The 13,152-nt window shown below is 39.8% G+C and overlaps 2 protein-coding genes across 4 annotated transcripts in view; one reads left to right on the top strand and one right to left on the bottom strand.

The window, feature by feature from the left end:
- Positions 1 to 10,007, top strand: part of INVS (inversin) — a 99,665-nt gene extending 89,658 nt beyond the window's left edge. For all 3 annotated transcript variants that reach the window (XM_074876532.1, XM_074876523.1, XM_074876541.1), the window contains 3 exons: positions 4,895 to 5,127; positions 6,129 to 6,209; positions 9,074 to 10,007. In XM_074876532.1, coding sequence (XP_074732633.1) covers positions 4,895 to 5,127; positions 6,129 to 6,209; positions 9,074 to 9,189 — 430 coding nt within the window. In that variant the 3' untranslated portion in view covers positions 9,190 to 10,007. The remainder of the gene's footprint in view (positions 1 to 4,894; positions 5,128 to 6,128; positions 6,210 to 9,073) is intronic.
- A 225-nt stretch (positions 10,008 to 10,232) lies between these two features.
- TEX10 (testis expressed 10) overlaps positions 10,233 to 13,152 on the bottom strand; it is a 61,343-nt gene continuing 58,423 nt past the window's right edge. Inside the window, exons 14-16 of the mRNA XM_074876554.1 lie at positions 12,843 to 13,024; positions 11,679 to 11,889; positions 10,233 to 10,470 (exon numbers count right to left, since the gene is read on the bottom strand). Of these exons, the coding sequence (XP_074732655.1) occupies positions 10,357 to 10,470; positions 11,679 to 11,889; positions 12,843 to 13,024 (507 nt within the window). The 3' untranslated portion in view covers positions 10,233 to 10,356. The remainder of the gene's footprint in view (positions 10,471 to 11,678; positions 11,890 to 12,842; positions 13,025 to 13,152) is intronic.

Here is a 13,152-nt window from a genome sequence, read left to right as displayed (position 1 = left end):
AGAGCTGATGCTGCCCATTACTAGGGAAGGGGCACCAGACCACACACCCCGTGGTCCATGCCAGCGGTCCATTTGTTCCTAAACTGAAACGTGGCCATTTCAACATTTGTGTTGGCTCAGCAAATACATCTGTTTGCTCCAGCTCTTTTACTGATTAGTCTAAATATTTCCAAGCGTGAGGTTGGATTTGAAGTCCAGTAATATTCCAGGTTATCTCTTCACTGTTGTTGGAATATAAAAGTTACGCTGGCTTTTGTGCATACATTCCCATTCCAGTGAAAAGTTAAAATTTTGGAACATGGTATCTTTAATTCATTTTAGAGCCTCTTTTTTTTTTTTTTTTTGTGAAGATTCTGACTTTTTGTACAGTATCAGCTATTTCTGTACTTGTATTATCTTTGTTCTCTGTTTGCTATTTATGCATCCAGGTCTGGGGTCCCTAGTACAGGAAAGACATGGACCTGTTGGAGTGGGTCCAGAGGGCCCCCAAAATGATCAGAGGGCTGGAACACCTCTCCTATGAATAAAGACCAAGAGAGTCAGGGTTGTTCAGCCTGGAGAAGAGAAGGCTTTGGGGAGACCTTATAGTGGCCTTTCAATATATATGGGAGGCTCAGAAAAAAGAGACAGAGACTTTTTACCAAGGCCTGTAGTGACAGAACAAGGGGCAACAGTTTTAAACTGACAGAGGGTAGAGTTAGATTGGACATAAGGAGGAATTTTTTTACGATGAGGGCGGTGAGACACTGGAACAGGTTGCTCAGAGAGGCTGTGGCTGCCCCCTCCCTGGAAGTGTTCAAGGCCAGGTTGGACGGGGCTTTGAGCAACCTGATGTAGTGGAAGGGGTCCCTGCCCATGGCAGGGGGGGTGGAACTAGATGGTCTTTAAAGGTCCCTTCCAACCCAAACCAGTCTATGGTTCCATGATTCCTGCCATATTCCTCATACCCACACTGAACTGCAAAGCAAAGCAGCCACTTGTTCTCCCATTGATCCACCACTTCTGCCATCAGCTTGCTCTGCTGTTTCCAAGCACTATGTAAGTAGCTCAGTGCTGGCAATGTCCTCCTTGGCCTTCTTTTCTAATTTAGATCCCTTATTCTTGTGTTCAGAGCCTTTTAGATACCAAAAGCTAAAGTCAGTCAGGGGTAGATTAGGAGAGTATATCCATAAGTGATGCTATTGCTTCTGAAGGCTATGCTGTTTTCACTTAGCACCGAATTAAATTCCTTACAGAGGAGTAGGCACATGCCATATCTTTCAGTCAAAGTGTAAAGATGTGTAGTGAGTGCTTCTGCAAATTTCCTCACAAGAACTGGGACCTAAAGCTTTGTGCTCAGCTAGTTTACCTGTGTGGAAATCTTTGCATTCCATTTAAAGTTTTGACTATCTAAAGATTTTGGATAGATCTTTCTAAACTATCCACCTGCTGAAACAGCGATGGTGTGTTATCTCAGCAAGAAGTGCATGCACTTACAACACTTCAGAAATTATGGGGATTAAAGATCGTTTAAATGACATTTGTTATTTAAAGAATTAATAAAGAAAAATAAATATATTTGTTCCGTTTGCAAAACTTATAGAACACTAACAAGGATCATAAATTCTGCAAGACTGCAGGAGAGATTAGTTTTGCAGCTCCTCCACTGTCGCTTCGTTACGTCTGCGGACAGTTTACTGTTGCTAGAGCTTTGATGGAGTTCATAAAGTTTGCAGCAATATCATAATGCATTTGTTTCAGTGAATGTTTTGATGCAGAACACAGAACAGTTCATTGGGCAGCGATGCTGCAGTGAGGGCACTACACTGTTCCGAAGAGCCGTGCTTCCCTCCTGCCTTCTCTCTCCCAGGCCCACCGGTTCTGCCGCCTTTTCTGCTTACGCTTCAAGCTCAATGTGAGCTCTATTGTCTGAGTATTTTGAAACTCAGATGGATGATGAGAGCTGTGAAAATGAACCAGATTTCCTCCTCCCATGCTATTACCACAGCAATAATGCTTATTTTTAAAAAGAAGAGAGTTCTGCCTCTTCCTTTGAAGCGGAGTTCATATATGATCTCAAAATAAGAAGTAGTGTGGGTATTTTAGGATGTGGAACCCAAGTCAGATGGTGGTACTCGCCTGTCAAGAAGTCATGGTTAGCATTTCCAGCTAGCTCACACGAGGTAGCTGTACGTGCTGACTGCTAACATGTCAGTTATTCTGACGCTCTCTCTGAATACTTGATTTCCTATCCACTGTACACCGAATTACAGTTGTTAAGCAGGTATCTACTGTGTGGCTGTGGGTCCTACTCAGTCCCATGTTTGTCTTTTGGGTCCAGGTTTGCACTGGTAAATAGCATGTACTTTAGACAGCAATAAAATTACACGTTGTTAATGTATAATTCTACATCAGAAACATGTAGAAGTACACGCTTGAGTTCTGGCATTTCTCTAAATTAGGATTTAGTACATTTGTCTCACTCTGCAACTTTTATAGTCATGATTTACTTACTAAAAGTTCATCGAGAGCTATTGTGAGCTACAACACAATGGTACTCGTCTACTTAAGTATATTAAACTTGCCTTTCTCGGGAAAATGTTTCAATTCCCACAGTCCACAAACTTTATAAATGTAGTCCTCAAAAGTGTATTTTAAGGTGTGTGGCTTGCCAAAGGTTAATTGCTTATCCTGCTCGTTGAGGCTTACAAATCCTGTGTCTGGCTTGCTCTCTCGTGGGGGGCACTGAGGCCTGTGCCATTCTCCAGGGCCCACAGTGAGTTGACAGAAGCTGGAAATAAGTTGGTTGCTGTCATTGTTGCTCTCCTGATGGAATCAGGCTATATTTTTTATATATGTGTATGCATACTTTGACCAGCAGTAGTTTTTAAGATTAGAGCTTCTGTAACAATGAATCTGAATACCATTTGCCAGCTTTGTCATTGTGCACATACGTTCCATATTTCTTTTATGTGCAGTAGCTTTGTTGACTTAAGCACTGGGTATTTTGTTAAGGCACCACATCAGATTCATAGAGCATCAAACTTGGTCCCATTCTTCTTTTTTCTCACCAGGATCAGAATGATCTGTTATGGGAGAGCTGAATTAAAAAAAAATGTGCACATGCTCCAAAGCTAACTGCCTACATCTTCTCAGTGTCAGAGCTGCAGAGTTTTCTTGTTGCTAAAAACTACCAGAAGTTCTCTACAAACATGAAATCACTGCTGGGTGCGAAGGTGGAGTGCCTGTGAATGGGTCATTTCATGTATCAGCAAAGGCTTCTGGCAGTAATTACCAAATTCCAAGAGAATAGCTTAGTATTGTTTTCTGCTCAAGTATGAAACAGTTCTCCAATTGTTTTTCCTGCAGCAGTATTCACATAACCCATCCTTAGCTCAAGTTATGTTAGCAAGTCACTGTAACTGTGCCCCCCTTCACTTTCTCTTCCTCTCTTACCCTGTTGAAAAGTTCTAAGTGATGTGTTATTTAACAAAACTGGATCATTTTTTTCTTCTGTCTCTTAATAGTGCTCCTGTTCTGAATTCATGCAGCACTTTGCAACTTGTAGGCACTACAGACATTTATTGGTAAAATGCAGTTGCTCCCCACATTCGTTACACGCTTTAATGAGCTGTGTAACAGTACATGCCTGAATTCTGAAGCTCCACTAAATTAAGATTAAATACGTTTGTCTCACCCAACAAATTTTGCAGAGGTAATTTACTAAGCTTATTGAAAGTTTAAAATAATTGGGGCTGTAACTGAGCATATCATCCCCCTTTGGCATTTTGTTATGATATTACGTAGTCATTTTCTGTATGCAGCTGCTGGTTTGTTTGAATTATATAGTGCATTGTCTTATATATTTAAACAATTTGTATCTGGTTGTGTTGTCTTTTGTTTTAATGCAGAACTTGTTACAGATGGAGCAACAGAACAAAATCGCCTCTTTCTCCCTCCTTCCTCACTGCCTTTACCAGAGCATCCTTTTCAAATGCCGGAAGGGATGATGGTCAATGTGTTTTAGCCTGTTACCAAACACTTATAATTAATATTTTACAAGTGTTACTCAGTGTTCATTTTTGACAGGTTTGTACTGGAAGATTCAGAGTTAATTGCTAGGCCAGTTAATTGACTTGTGAGCGTGAAATGCCAATATCTGATTGAATACTTATATCTGATTTAAGAAAAAAACCCAACAAACAACTCCTTGTTGGTGGTGCCGTTAGCCACCGAAGCGGGAAGAAGGACAGATAATCCACAGTTGCCACTTGGAACAAAGCTGTGACTGCGTGTCACATCAAAGCAGCCGTGGCAAGGTTGGGTCGGGAGGCAGGGAGCCTTTGAAGGGCAGGGAAAAAAAGCGAGAACAGATTGCTGAAAACAAGGTGAGGGGAGCATCTTCAGAGGAGGGATGGAAAGCAGCTCAGTTTTCTGTAGAGGAAATGTGCAGCTGAACCCGTAAGAGGTAGATTTGACTCCTCTTTTGCACTGATTGACCGAGAATACAAAGTGGTATGGCACACGAGAAAATGTGGTGTTATTAAGCTGTGAATATAGTGAAAATGAGAAAACAGTATTGATTATACTGTTATATCATAAATATTTATAGGTTTTGTCTTCTCCAGATTTTCTATATATTGTAAAGCAGTTAATAAGCTGACGTTGCAGTACTGCGATACCTGTAATGCCAGATCTTTATTAGCTGTGTGAAATAATGGATGCATCCAGAATTGAACCCAGCTCCTACTTTTTCTTCTGAGCAAACATTTCTCATCCAAATGACTTAGCACATCAGTGGGAGTTCTGTTTTCCCAGTTACTCATGTAATCCACCATGTGAACTGATGCGTGGAAAGCACTGAAGTTAAAACAGGTCACCTAAAACAAGTGCTCTTCTCTTTTCTGCTCTCTAGTTACCAGCTAAGACAGGAGTTGTTTCAGCTTCTTAGTGCTAAGCGGCAGTGCAAAGAAGATGAAGACAAATGGAGACAAGAGACAGCTGCCTTCTTCATTCAAGTTGCTTGGAAGAAACAGCTGAACCATAGCCCTCTGAAATCAGTTCCTTCATGTAAAAATCTGAAATCTATAAACAAAACCAGCTCAGCCATAAAACCCAGCAAGCAGTCCATCCTTAAGCAGATCTATGGTAATTTTGTCCTCACTATACTTTCTTCTAAATAGCTACGCTTTTATTTTTATAAGAGTGTTCCCTGTATTTTGAATTCTTCTGTACATTTCTGACCTAATTGATAGGGATTTCAACTATTTATAAAAATCAGTCCGAATCTCAGGTGTTCTGGGTAATTGTGTTTCTGTTTCAGGTTGAAAAAAATACCCACCTCTGTGATTTAAAATGGCTGCTGCTAAAGCTGTTTGAATCACCGCGTAGCATTGTGCCAGCACCGGTCTTGAGCAACCAAATAATACTGTTGCCAGAGCTGCTCACGTATATCAAAGGAGAACAGAGCAGTTAAACTGGGGATAGCTGGCTGTATCGATGCACAGTGGCTATCTGGATCGTGGTTTAATTTTTTTAAGCGTCGTTTTAAACTTTTTTGGATTGGTATTGGTTTTTAAATATTTCCATTTGAAGAATATGATCTTGTTCCATGTTAATAACTTTCTTGTTTGAAGACAGCTGGTCTGTATTGAAAGGGCAGGATCATCCTTTCTGATAACACCGCACTGCTTTGCACTATGCCTGAATGTGCATGGTGCAAAGGAATGCGTCTTGAAGAAAGGGTAGAGGAAAAACATTGCTTTTAAACCTTGAGTTCCTTCACAGTGTGGATCAATGATGGAGTAAGGATGTGCTAACTATGTGTACTCTACCAGGTGATAAGTCACTTCTGTCATGGCTCTGTGGTTTAGATAGCCAAAAATGATTAAATAAATAAATAGAGCTAATAATAATTTTACTTTCTTTCTTTTTTGTAGCAACTGCAAGATGTATTTTAACTTTAGTTAAAAGTCCAGTTGTGGTTGTCACAGTTTTCTGTCATATAGAACCTCTCATGAGTTTCCTCATCATAAATGAAAAAAAAATTAGGATAAAATAATGCTGTAGCCTACTTACTTAAATAGTTTATAGCTATACATAGCCACAGCTTTATGTGAATAAACAGCTGTTCATATTGTTTGTTAAAGGACGTTCTCAGGAAGGCAGAGCGTATCAGCCAACAAGACCTCCTTCTAAGCTGAAGCTTTCGGACGTGCAGCTGGTCTCAGGTAGGACACATACATTTTAAGAATACTTTGATGTTTATTTATATATGAAATTGGTTTCATCTTCTTAGAAAAGAAAAAAGTCTGCTCAAGAACTGGGATCTTATCTCAAAACATGTAACTACTACCAAACCGTTGTGCTCGCACACTCACTCTTTCACTACTTTTGGACTTACTTGAGCACTGCACTTTTATCCTTATGTTGAATCATTGATATGAAAACCTATTTTCATTGGGCTGTTACTAGGATAAACCTTAATATAATGGACTTGTACAGTGATAAGCCAGATAACATTCAGTTGTGGTTAAAATTACTTAGAGATGTTCATACTTTGGTTCAGCAGCACAAATACTTACTAGTCCTATAGAAGGGAAGAGAGCAGATTCCTACGTATACCAAGAATTTACACACCTGTTTGTTAGAAATACATGGTTTGGTGCACAGACGAAAACTTGAAAATCCAAAGTTACTCATCTAAAATGGCATAAGGGGATTCCTGCACTGTGCACAGAGCCTTAATAATTTCCTAGAATTTTACTTGCAGTGAGTTTTAAGGCTCTTAATGAAACCATGCATTTATTTGTGGCTGACTCAGAAGCCATGTAGTCTCTACCAGGTCTTCCTTGGGAAAGCTTAGTTCTGTTTGCAGCTGAAATTTCACGTGTGGAACTGGCATTGGGGCAGTAGGGTTGACGCAATCAGGACTGTCAAGCCGTGCAGGCAGGCAGAGGGGCTACACGGCATCATACAGAATAGCATCGAGGAACAGGGATTGTAAGAGTGTTATCGAAGTCATTAAATGCTGGAACTTATATGCGTGTGGCTTTATTTGACAGCTTGAAAATGAATTTAAGAGTACATGGTCATTTCTCCTACTACTTCTTTACTAAATGGCACTTTCTAAGACTTTTTCAACTGTGTTACGGACTTACTCAGGGATGGGAGCTAATGGTAACGTTAGCCCTTTACCAGGTGGAGATTTAGTGCCTTGTTGGCACATTTGGTCTTCATGGTTGTATCACATGTAGTTCAGAGTCAGGCCACAGCTAGACAGCAACAAAGCAACTGCTTCAAGGAGACAGTAGGTCAGGTAATTTGCAAAGGGAAGTAAAATACATTTTCCAACTAGTTTAACAAAACTGAAGTCAAAGGAAATCTGACAGAAGACCTGTCCTTGGGTTTGTTAGCACTGCAGGTGAGTTTCTGCCTCACCAACAGAGGCTTTTTTCTTCCACTGTTTGAAAACTGTTTTAAAGAGGCCTGACCAGACAGGTGTTTGATTGCCACCTCTTCATGCAGACGTTAATCTAAATTTTAAAAGAGCTTTAGCAAATAATGCTTCTTTTCGTTTAACTTTTCAGGACAACAGATCTCCCTGTCTTCTGAAATAAAAAGGCTTTCTTTTGAGGTTTCAGTGTCCTTCGCTTTCATAACTTGGTGACGAATAGGATAGTGATAGGAATTCTGCCCAGTTCCTTTAGAACACTACCTACTTTTATTCACCTAATAGGAGCTGAGGGAACTTTAGCCCTTACTTAAAGACAATAACATGTTTTTCATCTGACTGCCTTTGTGCATGACAACATTACGTTTGTTGGAAAAGTTCAGAGCTGTCAGTGGCTAATGCCAGATACTCTGTTTCTGACGTAGGTGCCTGGAGTAGGTCAGAATGGACTGTTCAGTTTGATTCTGCTCTTGCAGAAGGTACATCTGGGAAGGTGAAGACTGACTGTCAGCCCCAGTTTTAATGTTCATATAGGTAGTGGAAAAAGTACGCAGTGACAAATCTGTAACAGGGACTGACACCAAACTCCCTTAACTTATTGGCATAAGCTGACCAAACACTTTGGAGTGGGGACACACAGAAGGTATTGAAAGGAAATGGACAAATAAGTAATGGGGGGCAGAGGGCAACAAGTCAAAAAGGAGTGTGTGGTGGGGCACACAGATAGTGGGTAGGTGCTTCAAAATTTCCTGGCAAATAGGGCCTTTATGATTGATACAATTAAAACAATTTGGAACCTGAAAGTTGTTCTTTTTTGTATTTTGTTAAATAGATGGCTTTTGTCAATTCAATAAATGGCATTTGAAGAGGCTCTCTGCAGGTCAGACAGATAAGCCCCTTTTTTTTGTTTCACCGTGGACATCAAAGTGTGTTTATAGAATTGTAAAGGAGGCAATTCTTGGCTTTAGAAAGACATCCTTAAGACGTCCTGGGTTCTTCCCCTCAGTGAAATGTTCTGATTTGCACTTGGGATGACCCTGGCTAGAACGGGATAAAGCACCAAAATGCTCACATCCAATCTCTACAAAACTGGGAAGGGAAAACACACGTATTGTTTGTAGCACATTACAGTAAATAAAACACTGAATGAGTCCAGACACTCAGTCAGACTCAAAACTGAAGAGAATTGTCAGCTGACATTCGTTTTTGCTTTCTAACAATTCAGAGAGGACTTGCTTTAGCCCTGGACTAGTTTCCCCTACTTTCTAGAAATGACCCAGTACCTAATGTTGCTAAATATTGCTCAACAAAATCTCTTGCTGCTCTTCAGCAAACTCAGCCAAGAGCATTGATTTAGTGACTGAACTGTCAGCCTGGAAACCTTCCTTCGTTTATGAGGGGAAAGCGCAAGTTCAGCTCCGTGATTACAGGCTGTGTTCCCTAGAAGGCTACAGCGTATGCCTTAGTTGTACCGGGTGCCCCAGAAACTGAACTATTTACAGATGATCAACAGTGAGATGTCACAAAACGGGGAAGTTCTTTTCCTGGTAGATTCATTCTTTACCAAATCTAGAATGCAGTGTAGATCAAACTTCTTTTTATCCACTAGTTACTCATCAAAACCATTTTGTTCTTTTACAGTAAACAACCTACAGTGTGTTAATTTGCTGGAGAACATGGGAAAATCAAAGCAATTTTCGTACAACATGAGACCAACCACTGCTGCAAAATCAAAAAATACAGGACTCAAGCACTAAGCAAAACTGAATGTTTGAAATTTAAAGAGCACATTCCAGTACAACTGTTATCTTTCATAATGTATGAGTCACCTACAACATATTAAACTTGAACACATTTTCAATTTTGTATTATCTCAGCATTACATGCCAAGCAGACTTCTAAAGAGTTGGACTCATTTTATTTTGTGTACAAATTAGTTTTTAAATGCAACTGTTAATTTATTTACTGACAGGATGAAATCTGAATTGCATTCGGAAGCAGAAACTGAAGCACTAAGCCCAGCATTACAATAGAGTTGCAGAGGCACCCAAAGTTTTCCATTGTCAAGAGTCAGAATTTCAAACGTGTTCAAATACAGTTTCAAAGGAGAGGGAAACTGTAGTAAAGATGTAGCAGTTCTGAAAGCCTGCTCTTCAATTTCACCTCAAGTTTATGAAATGTATTTCAAAATCTAAACAGGAACAGAAGAACAACCTCCATGCCCCACTTCTGTACTAAAGAAACAATTGTTTCTTAGCTAGCTGTGGATCTGGAAGGAAAAGTAGAGATGTTGACAAAAACACTCCGTAAATAAATTGCTTTCCACAGCCTATGGGAATTGTTAGGGGTGTGTTTTCTACCCTTTGATATTATCACCATTGTTTTCTATATTAATAACTGGTCTTATACATGTGCAAAAAGTTTCTACAGAAAGCAAGAAAAAACAGAACCTATTCTAGAAGGAAACTTGTTCTTATAGCTTTGGAGCTGCCAGCATACAGTATTTACCTTGCACAAAGAATTTAAAAATATGAACTCAGCAAAAATAAAAAAACGTTACTCTAGTTTCAAAGTACATTGTTTTCTATTTTTTGATCTAGTTGGTATCACATAATTCTATTTTTTTAATTAATATGATGCTTTGAAAGAATAGATGATTGGAGTTAATATCAGTCTGTTTCTCTGCAAGCACTTAAGCTTTGAGGAGACTGGATTTTAACCCCCCTCACCGTGGTCACCACATCTACTGAAACAACTCCCAGTAACGTCTACTTGTTTGAAAAGAAAGGCAACAGAGGTATGCAGTTCTTTGTAAAACTTTTATTCTGTTTCACTTACAAAAAAATTGACAAGCTTTGTTCCAACATCTTCCATTCAAAACTAAATAGAAGTAAATGCTTTACAATAAATGCAGTTTGACCTCTTTAATAGACGGCATTTATAGGGCCAGGTCCCTGGGGATGAGAGGCAAGGTAGATGTTGAAACAGTAATGGAGGTCTGTTAGCCACTGCTCTTGAACTTCACCACTCTTCAGTGTCTAGAAAGAAGGCAAGAAAAGGTAAAACTCAATTTCACCAACAGCACTTGCAAAGCTTCGCTTTGTTTTTGCAGTTAATCAGGTGCACTGTTTAAGGTACAGGACAGCCTTGTTCACCTGCACACAGTGACATTATTCTTCTCACTTACACATTTCAGTGTGGTATGTCTGTTAAAGCCAAAATAATAAAGCGTCACTACTTGGTACACCAAGTGGGTGTTATATTATGAAGTGTAAGACTTACACCAGATGTGATTTCCGTACTCTTAGAGTGGCTTGCTTACTTTCCAATTCTGCAATTTGTAGTCAATTAAAATGCAAATGAGCACAGTTCTACTAAAGCAGGAGAGCTCAATACCCCAGTCTACAGGAGAACTGCTACCAACAGACCAACACAGCCCATGGTCCAGTTACTCACTCTCCTCAGCATTCCTAAGTGGTTAAAAACACCCACCACCACCACACACAACCCACCCGCAGCAGAACGTCGCGAAAACCGGCTGAGGCATTTTTCAACCCCAAAGGAAACCGACCACTTCATTCTCTAATAGAGAACTTGCACGATTCTCTCTTACAGGTTACGCTTCTGGTAACAGACCTTTGAAAAGCTCCTAATGAATACACGTGGCTGGCTTACTCAAACCTGGGGGACATACAAGCTTTCTGCACTCAAAACTAGCAAGAGTTTTGTGTGAAGGCAGTTTCAGATTTTGTTTCTGAAGAGAGAAGCAATAGTCTCAAAACCACTGGAACAGACACATGAATAGAAGCGCTGGGTTTTGCAATATTTAAAAGTATTTTGCCCCATACATATTTAAGAGAGTTTGTCTGATTTAACGCCCTCTTCATACACCTATATACCCCTGCTCCAATAAACAGAAAAGCCTAGTTTCTTATTCTGGGACAGCTTCCCCCCAGAGGGGCTGTAGGCAATCCGCTTCCAGTGCCCTCTGTGAGGAAGGCAGCTGCTGCCCAGGGCCCTGGGCTGGGTGGAAGCTGAACTTCAGACCTGTCTCATCTGCGCAGTGACCGCAGGAGCTGGGGCAAGCAGCAGCCTTCAACACAGCCTGGACTTCCAGGACAAATAAAAGCCAGTCATAACTTGTGTTTTGCTCAACATCTGTTCTTCAGCATTTACGATCATTTTTAAACATAAACTTGAAGTCTAGATCCTTGTAGTCTCCGGGAAACAACAAGAAGTTTCATACCATGATGTCCTTGATAATCTGTTGCACCAGAAATTCATTTGTGATCATATGGCTCCTGAGCTGACCATGCTGCATTAGTAAGCGAAGCAACTGAGCAACCACGGGCAGTTCTTCCCGACAGATCCTGCTCACTTGCAGACTTTGCAGCATCAGTCTCAGTAATCGTGGCAGGAGTGCTAATGCAGAGATACACGATCCCCACAGCATATCCCTGAGAGGAAAAGAGAACAAAAATTGGAATGATCAAGGACACGTATTTCAAGTACGCTTCTGTGAACCAGCCGCACAGCTGTACAAGAAACATGCCTCTGAATTCAATCACGCCAATTGCCTTCATTATAATTAGTGCCAAAGCAAAAAAATTGTACCAGAAAATGTTAAACTTGAAAATATTCTAAAATTATGTACAGCGCTGGAAAAAATTTAGGGTCCTGCCCTGGAGCTACATATGTTACTGAAGCTCTGACACAGTGTGATTTCTGCACAATGCAGCTGGGAAGATGCTTTTGTTTCAGTCACTGTCCAGGTACGCCTGATTTAAGACTCATAAGAAATCAAACAATGGAACCGGCTTTGTGTGATCAAAATCAGCAAGTCATTAAATACAGCAGGACTTCAACTTTAAAAACACATCTTAAATTTTAAGTAAGCTTTGAACAACTTTCCTGAATATGGAACAGATAGAGGAAAAATCTGAAGTTTAAACTGTTTAAAGATATTTCTGTTATACAGCTAAATAAACTTATTTAAATATCTGATATCTGTAGCTTTTTTTTTTTTTAAAATCAAATGGATTTGCTGTCTATAAAATGATGCCTGAGAAGTTTTGTTAAAGCTGAAGTATCAAGTCAGTTTACAGGACATGCTCATAAAGCCTAATCCTCTGCATGTTACTTTTCAATGTATCTAATGAAACTAAAGGCTAAACCTAAAGATTAGAAGGGTGGATATTTATACCTTAAAGTCAGGATGGTTCTGACATCTAACTAGAACAATTTGAGATGAAACTCTGTTTTTCTTAAATCCAAGTACTGTTTACAAGTGAGCAAAAGACAGCAAAATAAATTGGGAGGATGGCAGGGGCGTATCCTTTCATTTTACATCTCTAAATACTTGTGAGTATAAAGGCAGAGACAATTAACATCATAAGAAAAGCAGCATTACCTTTTCTGTACATGTTCTGCATCCTCTTTGTCTAAAGTTAGCAGAAAGTACAGAAGACTGTAACAACAAGAGGCTAAGAACTTGTGCAGGTTTTCACTTAGGATGCAAGCTTGATCCAAGAGCTTATTTATGGCACATAGAACAGATCCAGCTGTGCTATCGGGTATTACAACCAATCCAACCTGTATTAAAACAAACAAAAAAATAAGTTCATCATTTCATACACAAGTTTTTTGCTGATATACAAGCATGTGTAGACCCGAATGAATCTTTCATGTCATGACATACATTATTTTGTTTCTGTTCCAAG

The sequence above is a fragment of the Strix uralensis genome, chromosome 1 (assembly GCF_047716275.1).
Source record: "Strix uralensis isolate ZFMK-TIS-50842 chromosome 1, bStrUra1, whole genome shotgun sequence".
NCBI classification, from domain to species: Eukaryota; Metazoa; Chordata; class Aves; order Strigiformes; family Strigidae; genus Strix; species Strix uralensis.
This window is presented reverse-complemented; position numbering and strand designations above follow the sequence as displayed.